Here is a 27565-nt window from a genome sequence, read left to right on the forward strand (position 1 = left end):
ATCTAGTGAGAATTGGAATGAATAAATTTTATATATTTCAGCATAATTGTTAAAAAGGCTAATTTTTAATGTGAAAATGATATAACTGGATACTTTATTAAACCACAAATAGGTTCAGTGAGTTTTAATTTTACCTCTAGAGTTTAACAGGTTATCACATATCTTTTTCCTCCTGTGATCATTTAAAAATAAATATTTTAAAACATTATATTGAGATATTTTCTTCCTGTACATTTCCATACACAAAGAGGAATGGTTAATGGCACAATCAAGACTGTACGGGGATTTTTAGAAAGCAGTGCCTGAAGAAGGATGGTTCAGTAAATGTGTTATTGACACACAGCTACCAATGCAGAGCAGCTGAGGTGAGCTCAAGTCAGGCTTATGGTGACAGAGCCACTCTGGCTTATTTGTTTATATCTATTTCCTTTGTAAATGGGGCTGTAGATGTTTCTTCTGTGTTAAGCAGCTAAAATTGTATTTGTGAAGTGCTGACTTGGTGTGGTGGAAGCAGAACCTCCTGCCAAGGTCCACGTTGGAGGCTCAGCCTGGTCCTCCTGCCACGTCAGCAGCATCCAGCACAGCCTGGAAAATGCAACATCTGAAATTGCTCCTTGGCCACACAAAAGAATGCTTTCATGTAGAATTACAGGGCTTGTAATATTTCAGAGGTCAAGTAGGTTTTCTGTCTGCACAACCCACAATCCTTGTCCATCTGTGAAATACGAAATTAGACTGAATAAACAGACTTTTCTTGCTATTTTACTTCAGATTGTATTTAATTCAGTAATGCCTCCACTGTAGCTGGGAACTGACTAGGAGGATGCAAAGGTATTTATTTACTCTCCTAGTTGCTGTCACAAATATTTGCCTCCATTATGATTACACACCAAATATACTCAGTTTAGTGGTTGCCATCAGCACTGCCTCTCAAAAGAAACTACAAGCCCCTAAAAGTCAAAAAAGCTGGAGGAAATATGAAATCTGGGAAACAAGCTGCTTTGGATTCACTTCCACGCTGGCATTTTCCAAGGAAATTCTAATTATGCTAATGTCTTCAGCTCTTGCTTTTGAGCTTTATTTTTTAATCAGAGAGTGTTTATGAAAGCCCCTCTCCTCTCCCCATGGGACTGTGTGTCCCAGCAGAGCCCTGGGGCACCTTCCCCACGGGCATTTGCTGTGCTCAGCCCCTCCACAGAGCACAGCCAGGCTTCATCCTGGACTATTTCTTATAATCCTTTGAGAGCAAAAGATCCCGAGTCCATCTCAGCACAGATGAGCACACAGGCTCACTGAAAAACACACATTTATTCCTGATTAATGGAAATCAGAATGATCCTGTGCACAAGCTGGGTGAGGAGTACAGGGCCTTGTCAGGCACTCCATTAAGGCTGCACAGGAAATTCTAAAGCCAGTTTGAGCTGACTCTTTTTCTCAATCGGGCTATAATTTATGTCTGGATGTTCAGCTTTTACAATTAAATCTTTTCTGCTTTTTGAATAGAAACACTGGGATGATTCCATCTGCTTTGGTCAATAAGGGGATTACAGGGAGCACATTCCTGCTCTAAGGCAGAACACTGTGTGCAGTGTTCTCCTTCCAGAGTGGGGACATTGGAAGGTGTGTGACACCCACACCTCTGCTGCAGGAAACACAGCACATTTGCAGACAAGGGCAGTTTATAATTTAGGGGTTTTTTTGATAGCATTGAAGAGAAACCCTGATTTTGAATCGCTAAGTTTGGAAGAGATGGTTCATTCACGTGCCTGTCCTAGACAGCAGAGGAAATAAACTGTTTTCCACTTTTCTGCTGGAATGGCTTATGCTGCATTAAAAAGTTGGAGAGGAAGCTCCTAATGGTTGAGCAGTGCCTCTGCTGAGGTGTCCAGGCAGGAGGGAGAGGTGTGAGCATTTTCCACCCTCTGAGGCTGCTGCAGCCCTGGGAGCTCAGGAGAATCCCCAACTTTAGAGGTGGAAGCTCCAGTGATTGCCTGAGCTTGCCTTGGCTCCCTCTGCCTCCCTGGAGCAGGTGAGCTGAGAGGGAACAGCACTCAGAACACCATCAATATCCATTTGTAAAACTGTCTGGAAAAGGACTGAACAGGCTGAGGACAGAATAATGCCAGTTGTTTATTACCTACTCCCCTGGCTGGCACAAGCCCTCAAAGTTAACAAGGCATTGTTAAGTACAAATGACTTCTAAATTCACTTACTTCAAAGCTGCCTTTTCAGTTATAAAATATATCAGCTGGTTCTTGAATAGCTGGAAAACAAGAAAACCAACCAAGCTGACAAAATTGTGGCCATATGAAATGGAGCTCTGCTTGTTATTTAGAGGTGTCAGATAAAATTTGAGCCCAGCCTTGTGAAGTAGAGTCATCTGTGCTGGTGTTTTCTGAGCCCTGGGTACAACTTTCCTCTGTGGGCATTTTCTTTAATTCATGCAGCGTTGCCACATAAACTGTCAACAAGAAAACCATAGACTCAAACTAGTTTCTTGCCACAATACAAAACTTATCCATTTTACATTTGGAATTTTGAATTGCAGCCAAATCCTGAACTGCCAAAATTACCAATAGAGTTCAAAACCTAGACCAGAACTTGATTTAAAAAAAATCAGAAATTTATTCTAAACCAGAAATTTATTTTAATTTGCTTGTGTGTCTATTTGCAAGTACATTTTTAAAGGATTGTAACTTAAGATATAGATGAGGAATTACATTCCAGCATCCTTGGAAGCCCTTCCTCTTCTGTGTGTAAGAACAGGATTCCAGAAAATGTTTTTTGTCTGCTTGACAGGCATGGGGGCTGCTGCTGTGAGCTGAAGGACGCAAACACTGCTGAGGCACACCAAGGCCCCCAACACCTTTGCAGAAGAATGTAAAAAATCCATCAAAATCCAAAACTTACTGTGGAATAGAGAAAACATGATCAAACCCAATATCTATTTAATATTTCATCCTTTTTCCTGGCATTTTCCCTTTTTCATTCTAGTCATACACAGACAGCAAAAAACATGGTAATACTGGTAATAATGGTTTATGAGGCACTTGAGTGGTGGGCCTGAATTGTACATGGGAATGAGAGCAGGGCCAGGGAGCCTGTGGGACTGCAAAAACAGGATAAAGGAACATTTTTTAATGTGTGCAGATCAAAATCAAAATCCTGAACATGGTGATGAGCAAAGGGTCAATGTGCTGGCCACAAGCCCCAGTAAGATCAGGAAGCCTCAGTGTGTGTCTCTGGTAGCCTTTTCTGGTTTCAAAATGGAGTTGACTGGAAAGAATGGTAAAAAAGGCTGCACAGATGAGCTTGGAGGTAGAGTTGTATGAGCTCTTCCATTAATCACCTTTTTATTTCTTCCCTTCCAGGTGCAAGTGGGAAGTACACCTCAGGACCAAAGAATTGTGGGATACATTTCCTGCACTCACTTGCAAGCTATTGCAGGTACTGTCCTAAGATTCAAATCTTTGTTTGTCACTATTCCAGGCCTGGGGTGGTAATTTTGTGCACAAGAGCAATAGTGCAAAGAAGGGTAGACAGAAGGGTAGACAGGTATCCCCAACACTTCACATCTTCAGTCTCAGAGTAATTATTATGGGGCAAAACAAAAACTGTCCCTTAGTAACTTCTCTTTGCTCCCTCTTAAGCAAATACTGGTATTTTAGAAATACATTACTATCACTGTTACTCAACAGCATTTAACAACCCATACTGTGAGTATCAGCATATAAACAAAAATTTATTTGTACATAACTGGGGTTAATCAGAAGTTACATGTTGGGACATTAGATATATATATTGGGTAATTATAGCTGCTGATTTCTGGTGGGAAAAGCCACAATTTTCTGGCTTTTGACATGCAAATTTCATCCATAAATGACCAGCAAGTTAATATACTCACTGCAAAATTCTCTTGGTCGTATGTCTTAAAGCAGTTCTGTTCAGAGTAGATGTAGTTATAAAAACCAAATCTACAGATCTTTACTTGGCGTATGATCAGCATTTTATTTAGCCAGAGGGCTGGACACCCTTCCTTCATTAACCATGGCTGTGACCTGGTGCTGCTGGGAGCAGGACAGCCCTGGCAGGGTGGCTGCTGCGAGCCCATGTGCTGGGACCTGGGTGGGCCAGAGCTGCCAACCCGCGTGTGAGCATCTGGGGCTGCTCTGCTGCTCCCTCCTGGCTCAGCCACACACGGACCTGCCAGCAAAACCAACAGTCCCTCAAGTCCATTAGAGACACTGCATGGCTCTAAAAAAGATTAATGAATTTTTCAGCTCCTTTTAAACAATGTAACATCCTTCTCTGCTTTTCTATTTTTAACTTACGGTAATGTACTGTGAGATTGCTGAGATTTATTGCTGTTCCAGTTTGGTTTAGTTTTTTTGGGTTTTGTTTCTAGTTTTCAGTCCTGTTCCCTTTTACTACCTAGTCCTGTATTCTCAGTTAATCCTTGATAACCACATTGTGAAATTCCTAAGATATTAAAGAGGAAGAGAGGGGAGGGAAGAAGAAAGAGGCAGTAATGTTCTATTTTCAAAGTCAACCTAAAGTTTGTTCAAGGGTAAAACACAACCTTTTATTTTCCTGCTTTGTATTTTTAGACTTATCTGGTTCAAACTACATTCAACTAGAGCAGACAATGATTTAAGAGTGTGTCCCTAGATATATTGTATTTGTTTATGGAATGAAATGGAAAACTAAAGTTCGTAAGTTCGGCAGAGCTGTATTTTCTGATTTGCCTCATTTGATTCATAACATTCATGCATTAAACAAATTATCCAAAACCCCCAGTTTAATGATGTAAAGATGTTTATCTATAAAAACAAGCAGTGTTTAAAAGGTCAGCCATTTATATCATCTTGTCACACATGGCTGAGTGCAACTGGGTTTCCCTTCTAGGACATGTAAACTTACACTTGACAGTTCTGATACTTACACAAGTATAAAGTGAAATGATCCAACTGGTCGTGATCAGGGACCAGCTGCTAATCCTTTTCTCAAGGTATGTGCTGGCTCAGCTCTGTTCTGAGCAATTAGCATTTGTTCAGACCTGACCCTCAACTTTTTCAAGAAACATTAGAATTAGATGTACCTTTTCCTCTCAGGTCTCTGCCTGGTACTGGTTGCTGCTCTGAAGAAGCTCTTTATTTCCATTGTGGAAATAGCTGCATTTCAGTGACAAATGAAGGGATCCTTTAATGAGATTTGATGTAATTATTTTGCAGGGCTGTTAATTTTACATGGTTCTTTTATGTCTGTTGATTAGTCAGTGATTAATGCTCTGGCCAGGTTTTGCTGCCTTGAATCCACCCCCATCCCGAGTGCTGTTGAGTCACGGCTCAGACACCTCTCCAAGGCATCAGTCCAGAGTTAACCTCAAGCTACTGCAGCCCCAGCTGAAGGGATGTGGCCTGCTGGATGCTCTCCTCACCTGCTCACATCCCTGTTCTGCATTTAGTGTGAATGCAGCCATTGGCAGCCCAGCTGATGGAACCCACCCTTCTCCAGCCCCAGTTTTAGCTCCCAAGCCTGCACAGAGCTGGAGCAGAGCTGAGAAAGCTCTCTCGGTGTTGGAAGCTGTGGTGGTGCAGTCAGGAGCAGCTCAGTGCTGAGCAGTGATTGCACAGGCGTTCTGAAGGAGCAGAGCTGTGTGTCCAGCAGGGCAGTCTGTCCTTGCCCTCCTCTCTGCTGTGCCACCCCAGCTGTGCTGCACCTGGCTGGGGACCTGACCCGCTGAGCAGGAGCCCAGCAGAGTAAAAGGGGACTCTGTTCCTTTGGGGTTTAGGTGGTTTGTTCTTACTTTGGTTTATTTTATTTCCTCAGTCTACCCTGGATTAAGTGTTACAAGTGCAGCCTGTCTCACAGCTGAACCGAAGCCTTTGGTTTGTGACTTGGAAGCAATTTTTCCTTGTGATTAGGCTTCACATCCTACACTCTGCAAGGTTTTTTTGCTCTTCTTCCCCAGGTTCCCTGCCAATACATCCCATACTGCACTGCCTCCAGTAGATTTTTAAATTTCCTGTGACTAGGCCTGTCTGTGCTTTGTCCTACAACCACAGTGCTCCTTCCAGCATAATTCTTGCCTGAGTTCTGACTGAAGCCAGGGTTTCACTCAAGCGTTTTCAAAGTGAATGGAAAGGGCAAGTATGATTACTCCACAATGAACAGAGGTGAAGTATTTATTTATGCTGGCTGAAGTTTCCCATATTACCCTTTCATCCTTCTACAGAATTTGAAGCTGAAAGGAACTTTCACAGAATTCAGAAATGCTGACTGCAGGAATCCATCAGGACACAATTATGTGCGTTTTTCCAGGCCAGTTACTGAAGAAAAGAGTGCAGAGCAATTAGCACAAATCTGTATTCTTTGGCTAATCCCTGGTGGCAGTCAGATCACTGATTCTATCTGAATGTTTAAGAAGTTGAGCCTTTGCTGGGAGTTACTACCCAGTTCTCTTCTGTCAGTATTTACTGAACTGTTTCCCTGAGTGGGCTGGATGCAACTTTGGCTTCTCTTCTACTTGGGTGTCTGATGAGTTCTCTTATCTTCATCTCCAAAGTTATTGATCACTGGGAGCTGCTGAGACTGGGGTCTGGGTTGTAACTCTTGTATGTGGATATGTGCAGTACCTGCTGAGAGCTGCAGTGAGCTGGATAATATTAATCTTAGAAAACAATTACATTCAAGTCATTCATTAGAGGGATTCATTAGAGAGATCCCATCTTGTGTGCTGGAAATGGAGCTGCCTGTGTGCCCCTGCTCCCAGCAGTGCCCTGAAGAGCAATTACTGCTGTGACCTCTAGTGGGGACAGCCAGGGCTGCTGGGCTGTCACAAGTGCACATTGGCTAAAGACAGATGGAAGTCGTGTTCCCAGAGCTCCAAGGTTTACCTGTCAAGCCCTGAGGTTAAAAGCTGTGCAGGGCTGTTACCAAGGCTCAGCATCCTCAGAGAGAGGTGGATGTCACAATGCAGTTAATGCTTTCCTAGTAACAGCAATGCATCTTATCAGACCAACAGCATTTTTCCTCTGTGTCTCTTGTTATTCTCAAGATTTTTCTGTTGGAGAATTTTACCTTTTTGTGCTTCAGTTAAGTGGGTCTGCTGTATTTTTCGTGCTGATGTGGGACAGGTTGCTGCCTGAGTTTTGTGCCCATGTGGTAATGGGCCTGTTATTTTATTTCTCATTTGGTGAAGCCATGCCAGATGGATAATTCACAGAAAATGAGTGAAACATCCTTGGCCATTCAGGAATGGAAAAGCACTTCTTAGAAAATGAAGCAATTTATGACATTGGAACTTTGTGGGGAATGAGATTTTACTGCTTTCTTGTCAACAAGCACCATGCCTAAAAGTTCCTTATGAGGAAACAATGGCAGGTCAGAAAAAGTACAGCCTAAGGAGAGGAGACAGGAGAGGAAGATTCAGAAAAAGGAGGACAGTCCATGAATTTGAATGAGCTTCACCAGGAAAGAGAAAGCTGAGACAGCTGCAGGAGGAGAAAGCTCTTGGCCAAGTGTGAATATCTGATGGGAGGGTGCAGGGAAGGTGGAGGCAGCCTCTCCTCACTGGGGTCCAGTAATGGGACAAGAGGCACTGGGCACAAACTGAAACACCATTTACACACAGGAAAATGGGTTTTATTGCAAGGATGACAAAGTCCCAGAACAGGCTACCCAGAGGTTATGGAGTCTCCAACTACAGAGATTTTCAAGACCTGACTGGACATGGCCCTGACCAACCTGCTGTAGGTGATCCCTGCTTGGGCAGAAGGGTTGGGCTGGATGATCTGCAGAGGTCCCTTTCACATTCCCAGCTCACACATTCCATGGATCTGTGATTTCTGCCCTATCTTTAGCTCAGCAGGAAGGATCTGTTAGTCACGCACACCTTTTGTAGTGAGTGTCACCTGCTCCAGGCTCCATTTGTTCCATCTGACCTATTTCCTGTGCTTTTGTTTGGCTCCATCTTCACTGTGGGGCTTCCTTGTGCTGTCATTACAGGGGCTTTCCCAAGCTGTGTGAGCAGGGTACAATGGGAACCTGAGGGACAAGAAACTGTAGGTTAGGGAATAGATCTGGGAAACACATCTGCTTTTATATTACAGCCCAGCTGGTAAAGGTTTGTTAGGAGTAACACAAGCAGAAGAAAAAATCAGTTTTTTTGCTGTTGGAATTACCAGCCTGAAGAGATGAGTCAGTGTCAGAACCTACTTTAAACCCTCTTTCCCTAGTCATGGTTTTTTCAATATATCTTTTAATTATTTAGCACCGTATCAAATAATCCTTGGTTGAACATTTCTGATTCTGTTTGTATTTAACTGTTGATTTAACGCCTTCCTGCTCACCCCTGCCCCGAGATGATGTTGAAATTCCAACCTCTCACAGGGCAGCAGTGGTAGGAGGGTGAAGCCCTAGTGGCTGGAGCCTGTGTGCTGATGCAGTGACAGTGCTAATGTTGGAGAGCTCAATTTTTAAGAGTCTCTAAAGAGTGCTGGTGACAGCTGCAGTTGAGATGAGTGATTAATAGACTGTAAGGATGCAGAATTAAACATTCACCATCTCCACAGTGGCCTCTGAAAGAAGCTCTGGACATACATAACTAAGTAGGTTTTACAAAGTAGTAGATTATGTCAAAGTAAAATTCTACTCAGACTAAATAATTTTGGGCTTGCTGATTTTCCTTCTGATTCTGGCATTTGAAAACAAATTTTTTATTTTGAAGAAAAGAAATGTTGTTCTGACTTCAAATATCTATAAAAGTCTGAAACAAGCGAAATTATAGCTGTTAACTCTGGGGACTGAGAACAAAATAAAAGGAAAGACAATATGGTAAATAATTGTTTCTAGAATGCATCTTTCTGCTCCTTTGACCACATCAAAATGATTTGCTGTATCATTGTAAGAGAGAGACAGGAATAATTTTTTGTTAGACTTCATGTCACCTGATGTGCTTGAAGTTGAGTGTGGTTATTTGCTGTAATTAAAGAGCTGGTTTGTGTGTCAGACGGTTCCATTTGGCAACCAATCAATCTCAACCCTCCCATGCAGAGCAGGGCACACCCTGGTGTGCACCCCAGAACTGGTGAAAAAGAATCCTGTTCTCTGTTTTTGGATTTCTGCCTACCTAAACCTGTTTCCAACATGTACCTTTGAAAATATGAAAAAATACTTCCAGTTTAGGCATCCTCTTCTTGACCATAAAGAGAATCCTTCCTCAGATGGACTACTACAGTATAAGCTGAATGTACCACTGATGTATATTTACAATTTACACTTGAAAGCTAAACTTTTCCTTTTTAAAAATTAGAAAGCAAAGCAAGATAAGTGATTTGCCCCAGAGCGTACTGTCTAGTTCTGTCTGAAGTAGGATTTTAACTCTGAATTCCTGATTATAAACATGGTGCATCAGATTCTCCTATGACAAGAAACATCATTGTTTTGGGAGTTGTCTGCAGCACAGGGAACTCATCCTCTCATTTCTTCAGCTGTGCCTGGCTCCAGAAGGAGACACCTCAAATCACCAAAAAGTGAGTCCTGATGGAGCTCCCAACAGGCTCAGCACTGCGAGTGCCTTTCTGGCCACACCATTTCTTATCTTGCAGCCTTTATCTCAGGATGTCTCCAACACCTCAGCAACTCATATCTGGCTGAGTAACATTCCAACAGGAGGTCTTACTCCTTGATTTGTTGTTTGTTTGCTACAGGAGACACAACTGTTCGATGTGAGCAACTGGATATGCTTCAAGATTGGCTGTCTGAATTCAGAAAATCTACCTCCTCCTCCAGTACAGCCAATCCAGAGGAGCTGGTGGCGTTTGATGTACTCTGTGGAGATCTCAACTTTGATAACTGCTCCTCTGGTAAGACAAGGTTTGCCTTTTCCTGGTGTCTACCAGTCCTGAAAAGGAATAGGAATGTTCTTGATCCCTGTGGGTTACACAGTATATGACTATATACTGCATTATGACTGCCTTTTGCTAGGAGAAACTTAATTGCTGCAGACACTTCTAAAATAGGTATGAGCTTTGAGTGTAGCCAAGGAGCTACTCCCTTGGCTCGTGCCATGAGGTCTGTGGAATTATTAACCATGATGGGTTTTAAGGCACAAAGCAATAATTTGTGACTTGTGGTAGCAATAATGAGGACAGATCCAGTGGTTTAGCTTTATTTGAATTAGGTAGACATTTACTGTTCAACAGTTTTAGTTACTGGGAGAGACATGTATGGGATTTTTGTGGAGAAAAAGTAGTAAATCCATGCAGTTAAAAATAATTTGGTAATACATATATACAGACATAGGAGACTAATGCTACAGAGAGAATTCAACTTTGCTGAATCAGTCTTGGAAAAAAATTATCTGATGCTATATACTTTTGAGGGTTTTTTTTTAAGAAATTTATTTTTTTCTTTTAATTGGATACTGAGGGTACTAGAAAAAGAAATCCACAAAACCATAATTAATGGGTGGTGAACTCACAGAGATGGGAGCTTTTTCCAAACATGAATATTATACTGTGTAACCAATGTGGAGTGCAGAGTGTTGTGTCTGCATCCTCTGTGCCTCCCTGCTCTGTCCAGCTCAGGGATCCAGCAGAGCTCCCTGCTGGGCTGGAGCTGGCCCATGGATCAGAGGCTGGGGCTGAAATGCTGCACAGGGACAGGCTCAGCACAGGGACAGGCTCTGCACAGGGACAGGCTCAGCACAGGGACGGGATCAGCACTGGGACGGGATCAGCACAGGGACAGGCTCAGCACTGGGACGGGATCAGCACTGGGACAGGCTCAGCACAGGGACAGGATCAGCACAGGGACAGGCTCAGCACAGGGACAGGATCAGCACTGGGACGGGATCAGCACTGGGACGGGATCAGCACTGGGACAGGCTCAGCACAGGGACGGGATCAGCACTGGGACAGGCTCAGCACAGGGACGGGATCAGCACAGGGACAGGATCAGCACTGGGACGGGATCAGCACTGGGACAGGCTCAGCACAGGGACGGGATCAGCACAGGGACAGGATCAGCACTGGGACGGGATCAGCACTGGGACAGGCTCAGCACTGGGACAGGCTCAGCACAGGGACAGGATCAGCACTGGGACAGGATCAGCACTGGGACTGGATCAGCACTGGGACAGGATCAGCACAGGGCACTGCCCAGGCACATCAGACTGCAGCACCCACAGGGATTCAGCAGCTCAGAGCAGGGTTTGTGGATGAACAGGATGAACAGGCCAACAGCACCCAGTGGATTCTGTGGTTTTTATAAGTCACATGTAACTGAGATAGAGAGCAACACCTATACCAGAAGCAATTTTAACAAAAAGCATTTTCTGAGCTAAAAACCCCCAGAGTGTAGTCTCTAATCTCATTACTTGTATCAGACACATGAAATGGAGGATTTTAGCAAAGTTTGGTAGAAAAGACCACCAGCCCAAACCCCAGCCCTCCTCTCACTCATTTCTAGCTCATATGTACAAACAGGGAATGCACAACTTTGGCTCCAAAGTGAACTCAGAATGGTCACTGCTGAGGGGAGCAGCGGGTGGCAGTGGCTGCACAAGGCTGCAGCCAGACAAACACATCTTAGGGGGAAGAAAAATGCAGCAGAGGTGGTGAGGTTTTGAGGGAATCCAGGAAGGAAATGGTCAATAGCAGCTCTCCATGTGCCCAAGGCTGAGGAGCTGCAGCAGGGCTGGGCAGGGCAGGCAGGGCCTGGGACACAGACAGACAGACAGACAGATCTGCTGTGGTCTGAACATTTCAGTTCATTTTCACTGTTGTCTGCATGGAGTGGCCTGGAGGCAAAGGTGTCCATCAAGGAAATGAACAAGCTGCTGCAAACCAAATGGGAGCCTGCCCAGTCCCATCACAAATGGAGAGTGAATGGGCTCTGCAGCACGAGGAGGGAGAGATTGGAGTGAGCTGTGAGGTAGAACATATGGTCAGGACTCTCCACCTGAGAAGTGTTGGCACTCTACCCAAGATCTTTCACAAGAAGCACAGAGCATAATTAATGCAATTCTGAGCTGTCTTTTTACTGACAAAGCAAAAATAACAATTTGCTTTTGCAAATAATAGCTGTAAACATTGCAACTCCTGCTACAGAGGATTGAAAAATGGGTTATAAAAATTAATTTTGTCTTTGCTATCTCTGATGCTGATTTACATCACCCTCCCCATTAAAATGCACCCAGCCTGGAAACTGGAATTAAGCTGGCTATTAATTTTTTTTATTTTCAGATTGCTTTCTTGTCATATGTACTAAGCAAGATTAAGGCAATGTTTTAAAGTTCTCTCCTCCCTTTTTACATTAGTCATTGTTTTAGGGACATTTGCTAGCATTATAGGTTAATTGAGTATCTTAAGTTTTTTTAAAGTAATAATTAGCTTCCTGTAATTCTCTTTGTGATTTTCTGCATCTTTCCCCAATCCACAGACTGATACAACAGCTAATTAATGTTTCAGTGAATACCAAGCTTCTATTCTTAGTTATGTTGACAGTACAATTTTCAAAGATCTTTAGGTCCATGAGTGACCTTATGCTTATGACAAATTTTCTGCAACTCAGTTTTACAGAACATTATGGCAACATTTGTACAGGGAATTCACACTTAGTGGGAATGTTATCAGAAAGTTCCTTAATGTTATCAGAAAGTTCCTTAAGTTGCTTTCAACTGACTTGTGTAAAGGTCTATGATGCTTTTAAACCTTTTAGAATAAGGAAAAAAGCCTTCCAATCAGATGGACAAAGTTTTGTGTCACCAGCTGTGACTTGCCATGGTCAGTCCCGCAGTTGTAAATTAATATTTTTTAATCTATCTTGGTTTTGAGGAAGATTCTGTAGACATATGATACAACAAGGGAAAACCTGGAGAAATTAAAATTGGCAAAGACTTCATCTTCTACTTTTTCATAAACATTAAACAAACCAATTGGCTGCTCAGACAGAAAGAACAATTCTCTGTGTTGCCCACGTGGTGGAACTTAGGGAAGGTCAATCTTCCAATCATCTGCTACAAATCCAGGATTCACTGAAAAATTAGTTTTTCATCTCCTTGCAGTTCTGAGGTTGTTGTCAAGACTGAGAGCTGGCTGGGAAGATGTAATGAGCCAGATGAACTGTCAGTCAGCTGAACTAAAGACTGAATAACAAAATGGCAAACGAGCCAACAGCTGTGAGCACAGCACTGCTTCACTCCAGCTTTTTGTTCAGCAAGAGATCAGCAGCTCCTTCCTTGGCAAGAGCAGCATTTTACACGAGGAGATTTCATGTGATCCTTGGTGTGTGAGCTGGGCTCTGTCTAAGAGACACAGCTCACATTCAGAGTTTTGTTTTGGACTTTATTTCCCGTTTTCACAACAGCAGCAGCAGCAGCAGCTCCAAATTCAGGTGAATATTCTCCCAGGAGAGACTCTTGAAGTGTTGCTAAGATGTTTTAGCCTTGTAAAAGCTGTAAGTGCTGTGAGAAGTTTTCAGGAGCTGGTTGCAGTTTCTTTGCCATTTAAGAGTGGGATTGTAGACATTGACACTTTCAGGTTCCAGTTTCTTGCCCAGATATGGTGATTGTGTTGATAAGCAGCACTCACAGAACTGGAACGTGCTGGTTTGCTCAGGCTCTGAAATGCTGGTGTGTGCAGTTTTGTGGGATTTCTTACCAAGTGATCCCAGGAGCTTGATGTGCTTTCAATGCTTTCAAAGGAGCACAGTAGCAGCTAGGAAGAATTTAATTTAAAGTTTGATAGTCATGCTGATTATGTTTAGAATGGCTTTAATGCTGCAGATAACATCCCAAGCAAATTATCAATTGCCTGTCCTTTCTCTGATCTGTTATAGCTTGGAAAACATTCAGTCAGTGAATTCTTCTGGAGCAAAGAAAGCATAAGGTTTTATCTTCAAACGTTCTGAGATGTGTGAATATGCCCCCAAACAGGCATTTCCTTTGCCATTGGGAAGCCAGCCCAGCTCTCCTCTGGGTGTTCCATCTCAACAAGAGTTTTCTACTGTGTAAGCAAACCATGGCAGTGGCACAGGGGGGAGAATCACTGAAAAACTCTCACTTCAGCTTAGAGCTGAAAACTCCAAAAATACCTTCCACTGAAAAGACTTTGTAAGAAAGCACAGGAAAGCACTGTTAATGGCAAGCATTTGCTGGAATTTCTGACAGAGGCAAGACCCTGCTGTGCAGCCAAGCTGTGGCTGAAGTGACTCAAATCAAACCTTTGTATTTAGGATTCTCCTACTGAGGAAAAACGGGGGCTTGGTGCTGCTCTTGTGTCAGAACACAGAGCTGTGCACAGGTTCACAACCAGGAGCTGATGTGCCTTTTCCTGGGCTTGTTCTTTCCCTGCAGAGGACAAGCTGGAGCAACAGCACTCTCTGTTTACACACTACAAAGACCCGTGTCGAGTTGGTCCTGGGGAGGACAAGCCTTGGGCAATCGGTAAGAGTTCTCCAGCTCTGAGTGTGGGAATGCCTCCCTTCTGCCACCCACAGCCTGCCCCGAGCAGCTGCTGCTGCTTCAGCTGACCAGCAGCAAGGGTTTGGTGGAGGACAAATACTTATAATATAATATAATATAATATAATATAATATAATATAATATAATATAATATAATATAATACATAATATATATAATAATACAATATCTATTTATAATATTTATATTTATTATGGTATTTCTATACCATAAATTTTACAGACTTTAACAATATCTCGTGGAATGATAATTAAGCACCAAACAGAGGTCTGGAACTGCATTCCACATTCTACAAGTGCATCAAGCCACTGAATGCATCAAGCTAGCTGAATGCCTTCCCCAAATATTCTACCTTTAAAATATTCTCTAGATTACTTGGAGGGGAAGGTAGCCAATTTATTGTTTCTGTACTTTGTGCATGCAGTGAAAGCCTGCAGAGTGTTCTGCTCAGAGTGTTCCATTTGGTGCTCAATAAAAGGTGAGGATGTAACAAAGCAAACCAACTCCATGAATTTGTAAGGTTTACATTACAAAAGATTTCCTGGAACTCTGAGATATTAATACCTGGTGAGACTCAGTTGAACTCACTGAAGTTTTAGAGCAGGAATTATTACTTTCCCCAGAGGAGCTTTAATAACTGTGAAGGTACTAAAGTTAAGTAGAACTTTTTAATAGTGGGGTTTTACTCTGTGGTAGGAGAAAAACAAATTAGAGTCATGGGGGCTGAGAAAGTGGAAGTGTGGAGACATCTGCAAGGTGTCAGGCAGTAGGGAGGTCTGGAGGGAGAAGTGAACACACTGCTCTCAGAGCAGTCCCCTCTGTCCCACACACCTGTGCCTCTGCAAGCTGCCCAAGAGGCACATCCAGGAGCTGTGCTGGGACACTCACATCTCCCTTTCTGTTCACAGGTACCCTGCTGGATCCTGAAGGATTATATGATGAAGAAGTGTGCACCCCAGATAACCTACAGAAGTATGCAATTCCTAACCTTTCCACATGTTTTAGACAGTTCTGAAAAAAGCAAGTTCATTGCTTGCTGTTTAACATTTCAGATGTTCAGACTGAGAGGTATTTTATGGACTGAAAACAAAACAAATAATCCAATTTTTACCCAGGGGTGTTTGGGGAAGAGGATAAATGGGGCAGGGAAAGGGGCTGATGCTCTAACTCAAATGGGGTTGGCTTCAGTGGGTGGAAAGATGAGAGAGCTGCAGGCAGTGTCTGTTTGTCTCCAGAGCTGGTCCTACCTGGGCAGGCCCATGGCACAAGGAACTCCAAGCACTCCCAAAAAGAGAGCATGAACAGCTTGTCTGAAAGTGTCTGCAGGCAGCCAGTTCTGAGGTCACAGCACTGCAAAGGGCAGCAAAAAGGAAATGTGGTTTTCCTCAAATAAAAACCCCACAAAGTTTAAAACACCACCCCCAGTTCAACAACTACTGAGTTCCCATTCACTGCAGAGTTCAATACACCTGAAACGCCAGCTCACAAGTACAGACAGGAATCAAACTGCACAGCAGACAGAGCTAAAAATGTGGCTCAGGATCTTCCAGTGATACTAGTGCAGCATTACCTCTAAGGAATGTTTGATATTGAGAAACAGGTGTCTGTAGTTTGAGCTTGGGGAGTTATGAGAAATACAAAAAAATATTAATTAACAGAAGTCTTAAAATAAAAATCTTGAATACTTGTTTGTTAAATAATATGCCAGTGGAGAGAAATTAATAAGCTTTGTACATTTTAGAGCAGCACTTAATTAATGTGGCAATCCTTTTGTCACCTCTACCATGAAGGCAAATTTACTGTGCTAAATAAATACCTCAGCATCATGACTAACTATAAAAGATGTTCTAACTATGCATTACCAAAATATGCTACAGATGTAAAGTTATTTAAATTAATAAGTCAGTCCAGATGTTTCTGTTGACACACATAATGGAAAAGATAGATTATAGGAGGTTGATGTAATTACTCACCAAGCACAGTACACTTCAGGGCATAGATGGACACTTCATTGAATGCATTAAGTGAGGCCACACCCTGAAGTTTTCTTTCAGTTTTGAACAAAGAAATTGAATTCTAGGCATCAAGTTTGGCTTTAGTTTACATCCAAAATAAATTTTTTGTACAGTGAATCCTGCTTCGCACATTTGAGACATTACAAATTTTCCAGAAATTTCTATTCACACATTAAAAACATAAATTTAGCACATGTGAAAGAGATTTCTGGAAAGCAAAAATAAGGTAATTTGGCTCTACAATCAAGTTTGCCAATGTAAATATAGATGGGTATAATATTATATCTTATGCCTCCAAGAGCAGGTTTGGAGCATTTAAAAACACCAAAACACCAAAACAAAACCTAACCCACTTCATCTCCTAAGAAAACCAAACCAAACCAAAGCCCAAACAAACCCTGTGTTTCAAAGTGGCCTTTTCAGACAATGTGTCACAAAACTCCTTTTGGGTTATTATGTTTTATTCCCTGAAGAGTTCTGGTGTTCAGCAGTTCTGTTCCACTGACGAATACACAACTGATTAAACAGGGAGCCATCAAATAATCAATAACAAATTAAGAATATTACTTCTGCTGCCTCTGGGCATGCACAGCACCTCTGGCTGTGACAACTGAAAAATAGCCTTGAGTGCGGGGAGCAGAGTACACATAAGGCTTCCTGCCTGCTAAGTTGGCTTTCAATTTCCTGCAATGTGTTATGGTTCTCTTGCACTGATGGAATAACCTCTGTGAGACTGTAAATCCCCCTGGCTCTTTCTGCAGCTCTGCAGGGACACAGGGCTCTGCATGGGTGCATTCTGTGGACGGTTCATCTATTGCAGAGCCATGGTTTCTGTGAGAGGCTGAGGGAGCCTGTCCTGCTGCCTCTGCAATGGACTGGCAAACAGGGAATTTGCAAGGAAATTCCAGGAAATGTAAAGCAATTCATGGAATCTGGGCTTTAAAGACATTTAAATGTTAAATAGCACAGTGGCTGGGGGGCACTATCTAGCTAACAAATATTGTTCATATACACAGCAAAGCAGGGTACTGCCTAGAATTGATCCATTCTCAAATTTTTCCATAATAAACCTTGATAAAGCTTTACAGACATTTAAATTGGCAATGTCAGCTACCCAGAGAATTATTTCTTCATCAGCACTCTTCTCTGGTTTATAAATAAAATTAGCTATTTCACATTACTAAAATAAATAGGCCATAAAAGCAGCAGAACTCATTTTTAACTATGTCTTTTGAGTTAGGCACAGTGTATGTAAAACATCAAACTAGAACAAAAGACTTGGTACAAGTAATAAGCAAGTAATTTACAATTATCAAACAATTAATTAGTTAGATATAATAATAATGGGGCCCTGCCTCAGTCCTGGATGCCACACAAGCTTCTGCTCAGAAAGGCTTCAAGAAATGCACATAAATAATCCCATCTCACAGAGATGATTGTCATCTTTAAGTCCTGGAGTAAAGCCAGTTTTATCTCTGAATCCTGACCAGAGGCAGATCTAAGAGAACACATTCCAGCACAGCTGAGGAAAAATTTAAATGCAATTTTTCCCAATCTCCTCTGCTGGTCAGGGGCTCCCAGTTCTGGGCTAAAGGCTTCAATACCAGTGAGAAAATTCTTCCTTAGCTCAGGTGCCTCTGGCCAGAATGGGAGCTGGTCCCTCGAGGTCTGGGATGGGCAGTTTTGCTTTGTGGCTCCCTTGCAGTCACTGCTCCTGGTGCTCCTTGGCTGCAGCTGGACCAGCACCACACAAGGAACCAACAGAGGGATGGGGCTTTCTCTCTCCAGCTCTGGGCTACCTGGGACTGAAACCCTGCCAGGGGAAAACAAAGTTACAATTATTTCATTCTGCCTTGCTTTGTATCCTATGAATCAAGACAGTTATTCTGGTAAAATTGAGGTTTAGGTGTGCTCAGTCATGATTAGAAATGTTCCCTCAGATTGTCAGGGTTTAAGTGCCAGCATGGCTGAGCCAGCTGTCCTAGAGAGACAAACAGCAAACTCCTGTGCACAGAGAGGAGCAAGTTCTCAGCAGCAGCACATGCATGCACATTCACAATTTGCCTCCCTCGTGTATTTGAAATTAATATTTCCCTTCAACCAGCACATGTGCTGTTAAGTGAATACCTAGCACTCAGAGACTTTTCAAAAGACATAACTGAAGCTGAAACAAATTCACGTCTTAAACTAATGCAAATAAGATTTTTTTTTTTTTGCAGTAGTGCTGCAGAGCTAATCAGCAGTTTCTTCTAGTTTGTTACTTAATTAGCTTTGCCAAATATAAATACAATTTTTGAAACAGGTCAGTACCATCAAAGAACTTGCTTCCTTGAACCTAGAAAAACAATCTAAGGAAGTGAATCATTTGCAAGAGCTCTTTGGAGAATCAAAATGGGGTGCAGACAATAAGCTAATTTAATGTGAGTTATTATTAAAACAAAGCAACACACAAAAGAAAGTTTACTTTCATAAACTGATTACAGTAAGCTCTAAGAACCTTCAAAGCCTCCCAAAGTCCGAAGAGGAGTTAAGAAAAGTTCTGAGCAGATGACTATGTGATCAGTTTTGTCATTGTTATCTGCTGCAGCACAAAAAAATGCACCTTTAAATGTATCAATTCACCCAGACTTAGAGATTATAACACTACTGAGAGCTGATCAGCTGTAGCCAGTGCTGGGTCCCCTCTGCCACCAATCAGGTCCTTCCAATATCCCAAAATCTGACAAACCAACCATCTGAATCTCACACATTAAAACATACCACAAGTGCTTGTCCCTTGTTTTTCCTCCATTCTGTACTCCCACGTGTCTGCATTAGAAAAATTCCTGAACCCAACCCCACAGAACCCATCCAAATCAAGTCTTAAGAACTGGGTGATCAAAAAGATCTTCTTTTTCTCCAAGGTGAAATTAGAGGCTTTGTGCCTGCAAGGAGCCAAGCTCATGGCTCAGTGTTTCTCCTGCAGCAGGTGATGATGCTGTTTAATGGCCAAATCAACCCTTGCAAGGGAAAGCACAGAGCCCTGAGCTCAGGTCTGGGCAGGTGAGTAAAGAAGGAGATTTTTGAGGAGGTGCTTTTGAAAGTTTATGTTTTAAGGCAGATACAGCAAAACCAGAGCAGCCCTGTCTGTGTGGGCTGTGCACTCACCTGTGCTGGACTTGATGTCACACTTGATGTCACCTGGGCACAATCCCCAGCATTGGTGGGTCCCATTCCAGCTTGGCTCACTGGTTGGGGCTGTTCCTCTCAGTGCTCCTTTGGCAGAGCTCTGAAATAGAACACAGGAGGGTGAAACAAGTTTCCCTCAAAGTCCAACACAACAGCAAAACAGCCCAGAACAGCACAGGATTACTGTAAGAACAGAGTGCCAGGAACCTTTCTGGGGTACGTGGTCCAAGGTCATGTTTGAAGCTGGGCTCAGTTCAAAGTTAGATTGAGTTGCTCAGGGCCTTGATAGTCTTCTGTTTAAAGCCTACAGATAATGTTTAAACACCCAAAATAAGTATTTTAATGGGACAGCAGCATCTTATTTCCTGGAACACAAGACTGGTACCTCAAAAACCAATTCTCAGTTTTGAGTGCTTCTGTATGTGGCCTTGGGCTGGGAAATCTCCTTGCAAGGTGGGAGGGCAGTGCTAGCACACCTGCTGAGTAACTCCTCCATGTGGAGGAGTCTGCAGTGTCACGGACAGGAATCAAGCAAATTAGGCTGTTATTTCTAGTGAAGGAAGGGCTTGGGGTTCCAGACACAGCAATCTGATGCTGAAACCTGCTCAAAATCACCCACCGTGTGCCCAGATGGGGGTTCCTGCAAACCAGTCCTCACCCATCCCCTGTCTGTAAGGCTGGATGCTGTAATTTCAGGAGTTGGTCTGATCAGAATGGAGAGGTTTGTATCAAAGTGCTCAGGTTTGTACTAAAACAATCCAGGAAACAACTTCCTCCTCTGGCAGTGTCAGCAACACTGGAAATCAACAGAGAGGCTCTGAGCAGCTTTATAGCACTGATAGCAGGCTCCTCTCTGTGTTTGCTCTCCTGGCTTCAAGGGAGCTCTAGGGCAGCACCAGTGATACCAAGCCTGCCATGAGCACTGTCAGCAGTTAGAGCAGCCTCACACTGGAAATCACATTTGGAAAAAGATGTGCTTTACAGCTTTAACAGTCCTTTGGGACTCGGATTATCCTTACCAGGGATTTGGAGAGAGCCCTGGGTAAGGCGTAAATGGCCAGGGTGAGCAAACATTTAAACATTAAAACTTGCTTTGTTTGTTTTCTTAATGAAACAGGGTGCTGGAAAGTGAAGAAGGAAGGAAAGGATACTTAGTCTATCCCACCAGCAAGAACCATGGTTCCAGTCAGAAGGGGAGGAAGGCATCACTGAAGGGAAATGGGAGGAGGATTGACTATATGCTCTACACAGAGGAAGGTCTCTACCTGGAGTGGAAAGTGGTGAGTTTCAGAGTTGCCAAAAAGGCTGTAACTTGCACAACACACTTCTCTGAATGGCACTGCAGCCTGTTCTGCTTGGATTAACACCCATACTCCTGGGAGGACCTGCTCCTTTGCTATTTTCCACTTCTGCATGTAGGTACCGTTTTTGTAAAGCTACTACATAACAAAGTTGAGTTTGAGGATTCCAGCAGCAGCACTGGTAGATGTACTGCTCTTCTAAAACAGCCAACCAACCTTGATTTCCACTCCTTTTAAGCTTTTGCCTAATGCCTGATGCTTTTCCTGTGCCTGCAATCTGAACATTTTTTAATGTTTTCAAGTGTTTGGATGTTCTTTTATGCCTATGTAAACCTGCCTAAGTTACAACTCTGCAGTATGTAGGGAGAAGCTAACATGAGGGAGTACCCAGAGGGAGAACTTGTAGGATGCAGTCTGCTTCCTAGTGTGGGGCCTTGCCTTGTACAGAGTTCCATGATGAGAACAAGGAGCTCATGCACATCTATATTTACCATACCCTGTACGTGGATCACCTAAGGCAGCACTGCAGAGAAGTCTGGAACAACAGAGATGTTACTGTAAATGGAAAGAAAAGGCCCAACAGATTTCATCCAGAGCAGCTCAGCTGCATGAGTGGTTCCCTCACCCTCTGCAGCGCTGCCATGCCCTGAGTGGCAGCTCCCCACAAACCCAGCCAAACCAGGCTGCTCCCACACCTCTATAATACACCAAAGTAGTTCAAAGAGGCTGAGCTCTGATGTGTGGAATGACAGACTGATTTTTCAGCTCCTAATCTTTTGTTCTCCTTCTGCAGGAAGTGGAAGAGTTCAGCTTTATCACCCAGCTGGCAGGCCTGACTGACCACCTTCCAGTAGCAATGCGTCTCATGGTGTCTACAGGAGAGGATGACCCCTAAAACCAACCAGCTCAGAGAGATTAAAGAGGGAAACATGAATGATATTTCAAAAATATCAGAGGATAAGAATGAACTATTCTGGTGCCACGTTAGGAAAGATGACCAGACCTGACCTGGGCAACTCCCAGAAAGTACCAACAATGTGGATCTAAAAAGGGAAGAAATGGAAGGGGCTGTGGCCAAAAGCCACTGTCACAGGTGGCTCAGGCAACAGGGCAGGCCTGTACTACAAAGCTTTCACTGTGGACCGAACGGAACCGAGATGGAAGTCCTAATTCCTTCTGAACCAGTGCCATTCTTACTAAAACATGTTTTTATACTAATATATAGCACAATTTAGTTTGTACTTAGTCTGTGAGTTAGTGCTGCTCAATGGTTTTTTGCATCATTTCTTTGTCTAACTACGAAGCTGCAGCTTTTTCTCTTTCTTTAGCCTGTGACAGTCGTAGTTCGTGCTCGCAGCAGCCGCATGCGCCCGCACTGCATGCACGGGAGGAACCGGGCAGAGGAACCTGGCAGCAGGCAAGGGAGGGCACAAAGCAGGCCCAGCCAGAGCCTCCTGGGACTGGAAACCCTTCTGTCAGTACAGGTAGACCTTAAACCAAACAACTCTCTTCAATTTGCAGACCGGTGTCTCCCTGTCTGATTGAAGGATAATTAAAAGATTTAGAATTGAGACATCAAGAACACAGTCCCACCCTTATTCCAGCTGTGTTCCCACTGAAATTATGAACTCTTTTGTCTGAATGATGACTCCAGAATCAGGCCTTCAGCTTTCTAAATGCAACTTATTCCCTTAAGAAGAAATAGTTTCCCTGTAATGTCTTTCTTTCCCATGTGTGGGACAGTTCTGAATTATGGTATGGGATATGTATGTTACAGTAGAGTGAATAGATTCCTGTAGTACCATTGGTAACACCAGAGCCAACATTCTGCCTTAGCTAGAAAGGGTAAGTGGGAAATGAATTGTAAAATGCATGCTAGATATAGAGTAAAAATAAACATAAGTGACATTTGGGGAGAGAAAAGGTGTATGATTGATAAGGCAGAATAACATGACCATTTTCTAAAGGAATCAGTACACTTAAAGGGGAAGTGGAACGTGGCCAGAAGGAGAGTAGAGAATAGAACTGTGACTCTTGGCCTTAGGTAACTGCTTCCCAGGAACAGAGGCTGTTTTGATGTCTGTGAGACACGATTCTCCATTTGTTAGGTACCCACAGACTTGAATGGGGGTCTTGCCACCTGAATCATAGTTCTTTCCATTAAAGCTCTTTAAATGTGGGGCTCCCCTCTGCCATCTTGTCCCCATGACCTGACCACCCAGCCTCTGTAACCTTAAAAATAATGAAAACCTGAGAATCAGGTCCATAATGAGACTTGGCATTTTTTAGGGATTTAATTTCAGAGAGTTTGTGTTGTTGGGAGAACAATGAAACCCCTTCTCTTTTAACCCTCACTTAGTTTGTTCTGCCTATTTCCTGTTCTAGTTTAGTTTTATTTCCTCTTGCATTACAAATCCCCTGTGTTAAGAAGAGTTAACCCAATATTAGATGTACTCCATTAAGTAACCTGTTTTAGTTATGCTGCCCACAAACTCCTGAGGACGCTCTTGTTTTGGTTTAGTTTACACTTGCTGTGAATCAGCTTGAGCTAAATCAGAATAGATCTAAATTAGAAATCTCAGTCTGCACAGCTTCTGGTACTTGCTTAGTTAGCTACAGTAACCAACAGAACTTGTACTTAGATCTGATTTTGCAAATAGAGAAACTCGTAGTAGTTGTGAGAGTACAGGACTAAGAGTATTGGCTAATTCCAAGGAGGCAGCAAGGCCACTGCTCACACTCTCCCTCTGCACCCGGTCTTGACTCATTTTATGCCTCGTTTTCCAGTCCTGGGGTTCCTTCAGCAGAGACTGCCTCTTAAAAGTGTACTGTGCCAAACCATGGGGTAGTCTGAAGTGTAACACATGGGGACCCAAAAATGGAACCAGACTCAGCTCCCCTTTTTATAAAATTAGGAATTCAAGTTTACAGAATCAGAGACTTTAGTGTACTACCCCAGTGCACCACCAGTTTCCCACTTTGTATGTCTGTCTTTATACAGAGGGTGCACATATGTGCAATGTGTTTTTCGGGTTTCTTATTGCTCCAGCCAATTCAGAAAAACTTGTACCCAAACCAATGCTTTTTAATCCTGTTTTCTACCTTGCTTGTATTTTATTAATCTTTTTTAAAAAACCCAAACAGTACCAGTAGCAATTTGTGTGCTGTCCAGCAGATATTTCTCCGTAGTAAGACTAACTACAAGGTACAGTGTTTTTAATAGTTTTCCTAACAATGTAAATGAAAATTTGATATCAATTTCACCAAGTATCAGTTGCAGGAGCTGAATTTGACACTGTGTGGGATACAAACATAAAACTACTGCCAAACAATGTTACATTATTTACAGTAAAACTATCATGGTCTAAATTACTTTAAAATGTGTTCTGTGGCTTTGTGCTGACTAAAAATCAGCCACTTTCATCAACTTTTTGAGACATGCTGAGAAATGTTTTTTTTTCAAATTTGAAGCAAACTGTTTTAGATTTTGATGTTCCTAGTTCCTCAGTGCTTAAGAACTGGCTAGTTGGTAAGATGCTCTCTTACACAATACACACACATTTAACCAGTGTGAGCAGCTCTAATTTGCTGTCTTGGGGATGCTGGGGGGTTCAGCATTGTGGCACCACTGTGCAGATGCTCCTTGGTTTTTGCATGGATCCCGTGCCCTCTGCTGCCTTGGCAGTGCTTGCAGGGGTCAGAGAGTGTCTGTAGCAGTGAGCTGGAATGAGCAGGCTTCCCCTTCCACGACAGTGACCTCCAGGAGAAAAATGAGTTTTGCCTACACCACTCCAGCCACCACAGCTCCATCCAACAGCCCAAGAGAATCCACCCAGACAATGCCTGTACTGGCACAATAGCAACCATCACAGGCCTTAGGCAGACACTATAGAATAAAATATTTGCATTTTAAAAAAAGGGAGGGCAGGGCTGGGGGTAAAGAGACCACACCCAGGAGAACAAACCCTGGAAAGTTTTTTCAGATGTCAATCCTATTTTGCTTATGGGTAGCATGACCCAATTTATAAGTAGACTATTATAAGAAATCAAGTTAAGCTTACTCTACTGTGCTTATCCCACTTTGTACTGGGATTTCAGGCATCTTCAAGAAGTGACTGATAAGACTATGCTTGGTTAATACCTGCCCCTCACCAGGGATACTGCAGATGAAATCTTTTTATAAAAGCTAGATAACATTTTTTTGTTTCTCATGTTCAGTTTGCATTTTACAACAGCACTTCTAGAACAAGTGAACAAAAGGCCCAAGGAGGACAGTAGAAAACCAAGCATTTCCAGGAGTTTTGAAGGTGTCAGGTCCTGACAAAGTTGGCAACTTTAGATCACTTCAGAAATGCACCCTAGAGATGGAGGCCCTGAGCCCAGGGAGGCACCCCCAGCCTCATGCTGGGGAAAGGCATTTGACTCATCCCAGGGGTGCCCAGTTTTACTCCATCCCAGCCTGGACACTTGGAGAAGCTGCCTAAAGCCCCCAAACAGAAACCACCAGAGCCTGGCTCCAGGAGAAGCCTGAGCCCCAAAGATGTGTCCTGCTGGCTGCAGAGGGAGCTCACCTGCCTTGTGCCAGTATCACGACAGTTTTATCCCAAAAACACCCTCAATTAGTCTGGCCAGACCCTCAGGTCTACTTGTTGGGTGAGACAGTAAGATTTAAGGAACATACAATTCCAATGAGGATTTTTTTTTTAATGGCCTTTGTTTGGTGGTCAGGTGAAGCCAATGTGACTGTCCCCAGTTTGGTGTGTGAGCTACCCTGGCTCACACAGCAGCACAGCAGTGTCACCACATATCATCAGCTCAGAAATGAAACAGTTTTGCCTCCTCCTGGCACTACAGGATGAGGACAGAAATACAATTCAAGCACTTTGAAAACCTCCCAATTTTATCCATTATGAGGGTCAAATTGTTACTGAAGGTCTCACTTTTCCATGGCATTTTTTTTTAAATATAATCTTGATGCTTTTAAAGACTTGTATTATTGCTGAGGTTTAGAAGTCCTGTAATAAGAATAAACTTTTTTTATTTCAATGATTTTTCGGTATTGTATCCTTCTGGAACCTAATGTTTTTATATGGTAAGCACACACCTTCTGACATTTTGTTATAAATGTATTAAAAAAAAAAAGGAAAAATTTAAATATTTTCATTGGTTTCTTTACCTGCAAGAAAACCACAATCACAGACCTGATAAAAACAAGGTATTTTAAACAATATGGAGGGGTTTTTGTCTTTTATTGGTGCTGAAAGGAAAAACTGGTTGATGCAAACAAGATAATAAAATTTCAAGGCTCAAATGATTCTGTGCTGTCACTTTCTCTGGTTTTGTGATGTGGAGTCTGATGTCACCAACACAGATCTGACTCCAGATCACAGTCTGGTGGGTGGGTCAAATGCAGCTCACTGTGCCACACCTGTTGAGGTGAACTTGCAGAAAACACAGGGTGAAAAAATGAGTACTTTTAACTCCCCCCACTGCCCCAAGAGCCCCTGAGCAGTTTTGCAGGGGTGCAGCCTTCCTGCAGAGCATTCCCTGTGCATCTCACACCATGTCCCTGCTCTAGGGACGAGCCCTGCCCTGGAGCCTGGCAGAACAGGGCAGGGTGCAGGAGCACAGCTGGGCACCACAACAGGCCCCTGAGCTCAGGGAGAGCAGCTTTTCAGCTCCAAAAGATAAAAACCACACATCACCCCCCCTGTACTACTGCTGATTTAACAGAACAATGTCAAGAGAAAAGAATCCAGACTAAACTGGTTTAGTCTTCCCAAACAGTCCCATAAAAGCCAGTAGGGAGCCCCTCATTGAAGAATTTATTTTTTCCACAGGCAGAAAGGATGAAATCAGTGGATTTCATGCAAATGAGTAAGAAAAAGGACAGTGCACAAGTCTCTTGTCATTGCCTCAGGAAGGCACCACCCCATCCTGTCAGACAGGACATTGGAGATGGTTTTCTGCAGCTTTCTCCATTACTGCAAGGTGATTTTTGTCTGCATTCTGATGCTACCACTGCACTGTACTTTGACAGACTTGATTTTCCAGTGGTAGATTCCTAGACTGCCTCTCTTGCAATGCCTGACCTATTTTCCCATTGCTGCAGTTGGTTATTATGTGAGCAGCTCATGAGTGGGTTCCCTTCTATGAAGTGCTAAGGAACTGCAAGTTAAAAGAACAGTAATTTCTTGGATATTTGCATATTGCAGACAGTTACAAGAACAAGTACAGAAAACTGCAGCTCCTTCCTGCTGCCTGTGCCAGGAGCTGCAGTGATGAACAGCTGCCTGTGGGTCAGCACTGGAACAGCATTGCCATCTGCCCCCTTGGCTATTTTACAGACTCTCTTGGCCAAGCACAATTATTGAAACACAAACCTCCCTATCCCACTGAAATTCCTGCTCAGGATGCTGGTAAAACCATCGTTCTTGTCGCCCTTTTCTTTGACTATTTAATACTTTGGTGTAGCAATTCTCCTTGCTGCAGCAAATTGAAGAGGCTCATCTACATTTTCGTGACCTTTCAGAAGATTATTCCAGATTTCCCATCTACCACTCCTGAACCTGTATGTCCATTTTCTTCCAGACTT

The 27565-nt window shown here is 43.0% G+C and overlaps 1 protein-coding gene across 1 annotated transcript in view; it reads left to right on the forward strand.

Moving 5' to 3' along the window:
* SMPD3 (sphingomyelin phosphodiesterase 3) overlaps positions 1–26259 on the forward strand; it is a 104137-nt gene extending 77878 nt beyond the window's left edge. The window contains exons 3-8 of the mRNA XM_058813490.1: positions 3372–3447; positions 9711–9866; positions 14360–14449; positions 15395–15458; positions 20787–20949; positions 21764–26259. Of these exons, the coding sequence (XP_058669473.1) occupies positions 3372–3447; positions 9711–9866; positions 14360–14449; positions 15395–15458; positions 20787–20949; positions 21764–21865 (651 nt within the window). The 3' untranslated portion in view covers positions 21866–26259. The remainder of the gene's footprint in view (positions 1–3371; positions 3448–9710; positions 9867–14359; positions 14450–15394; positions 15459–20786; positions 20950–21763) is intronic.
* The last annotated feature ends 1306 nt before the right edge of the window (positions 26260–27565 follow it).

Source organism: Ammospiza caudacuta, chromosome 13 (assembly GCF_027887145.1).
Source record: "Ammospiza caudacuta isolate bAmmCau1 chromosome 13, bAmmCau1.pri, whole genome shotgun sequence".
Lineage (NCBI taxonomy): Eukaryota > Metazoa > Chordata > Aves > Passeriformes > Passerellidae > Ammospiza > Ammospiza caudacuta.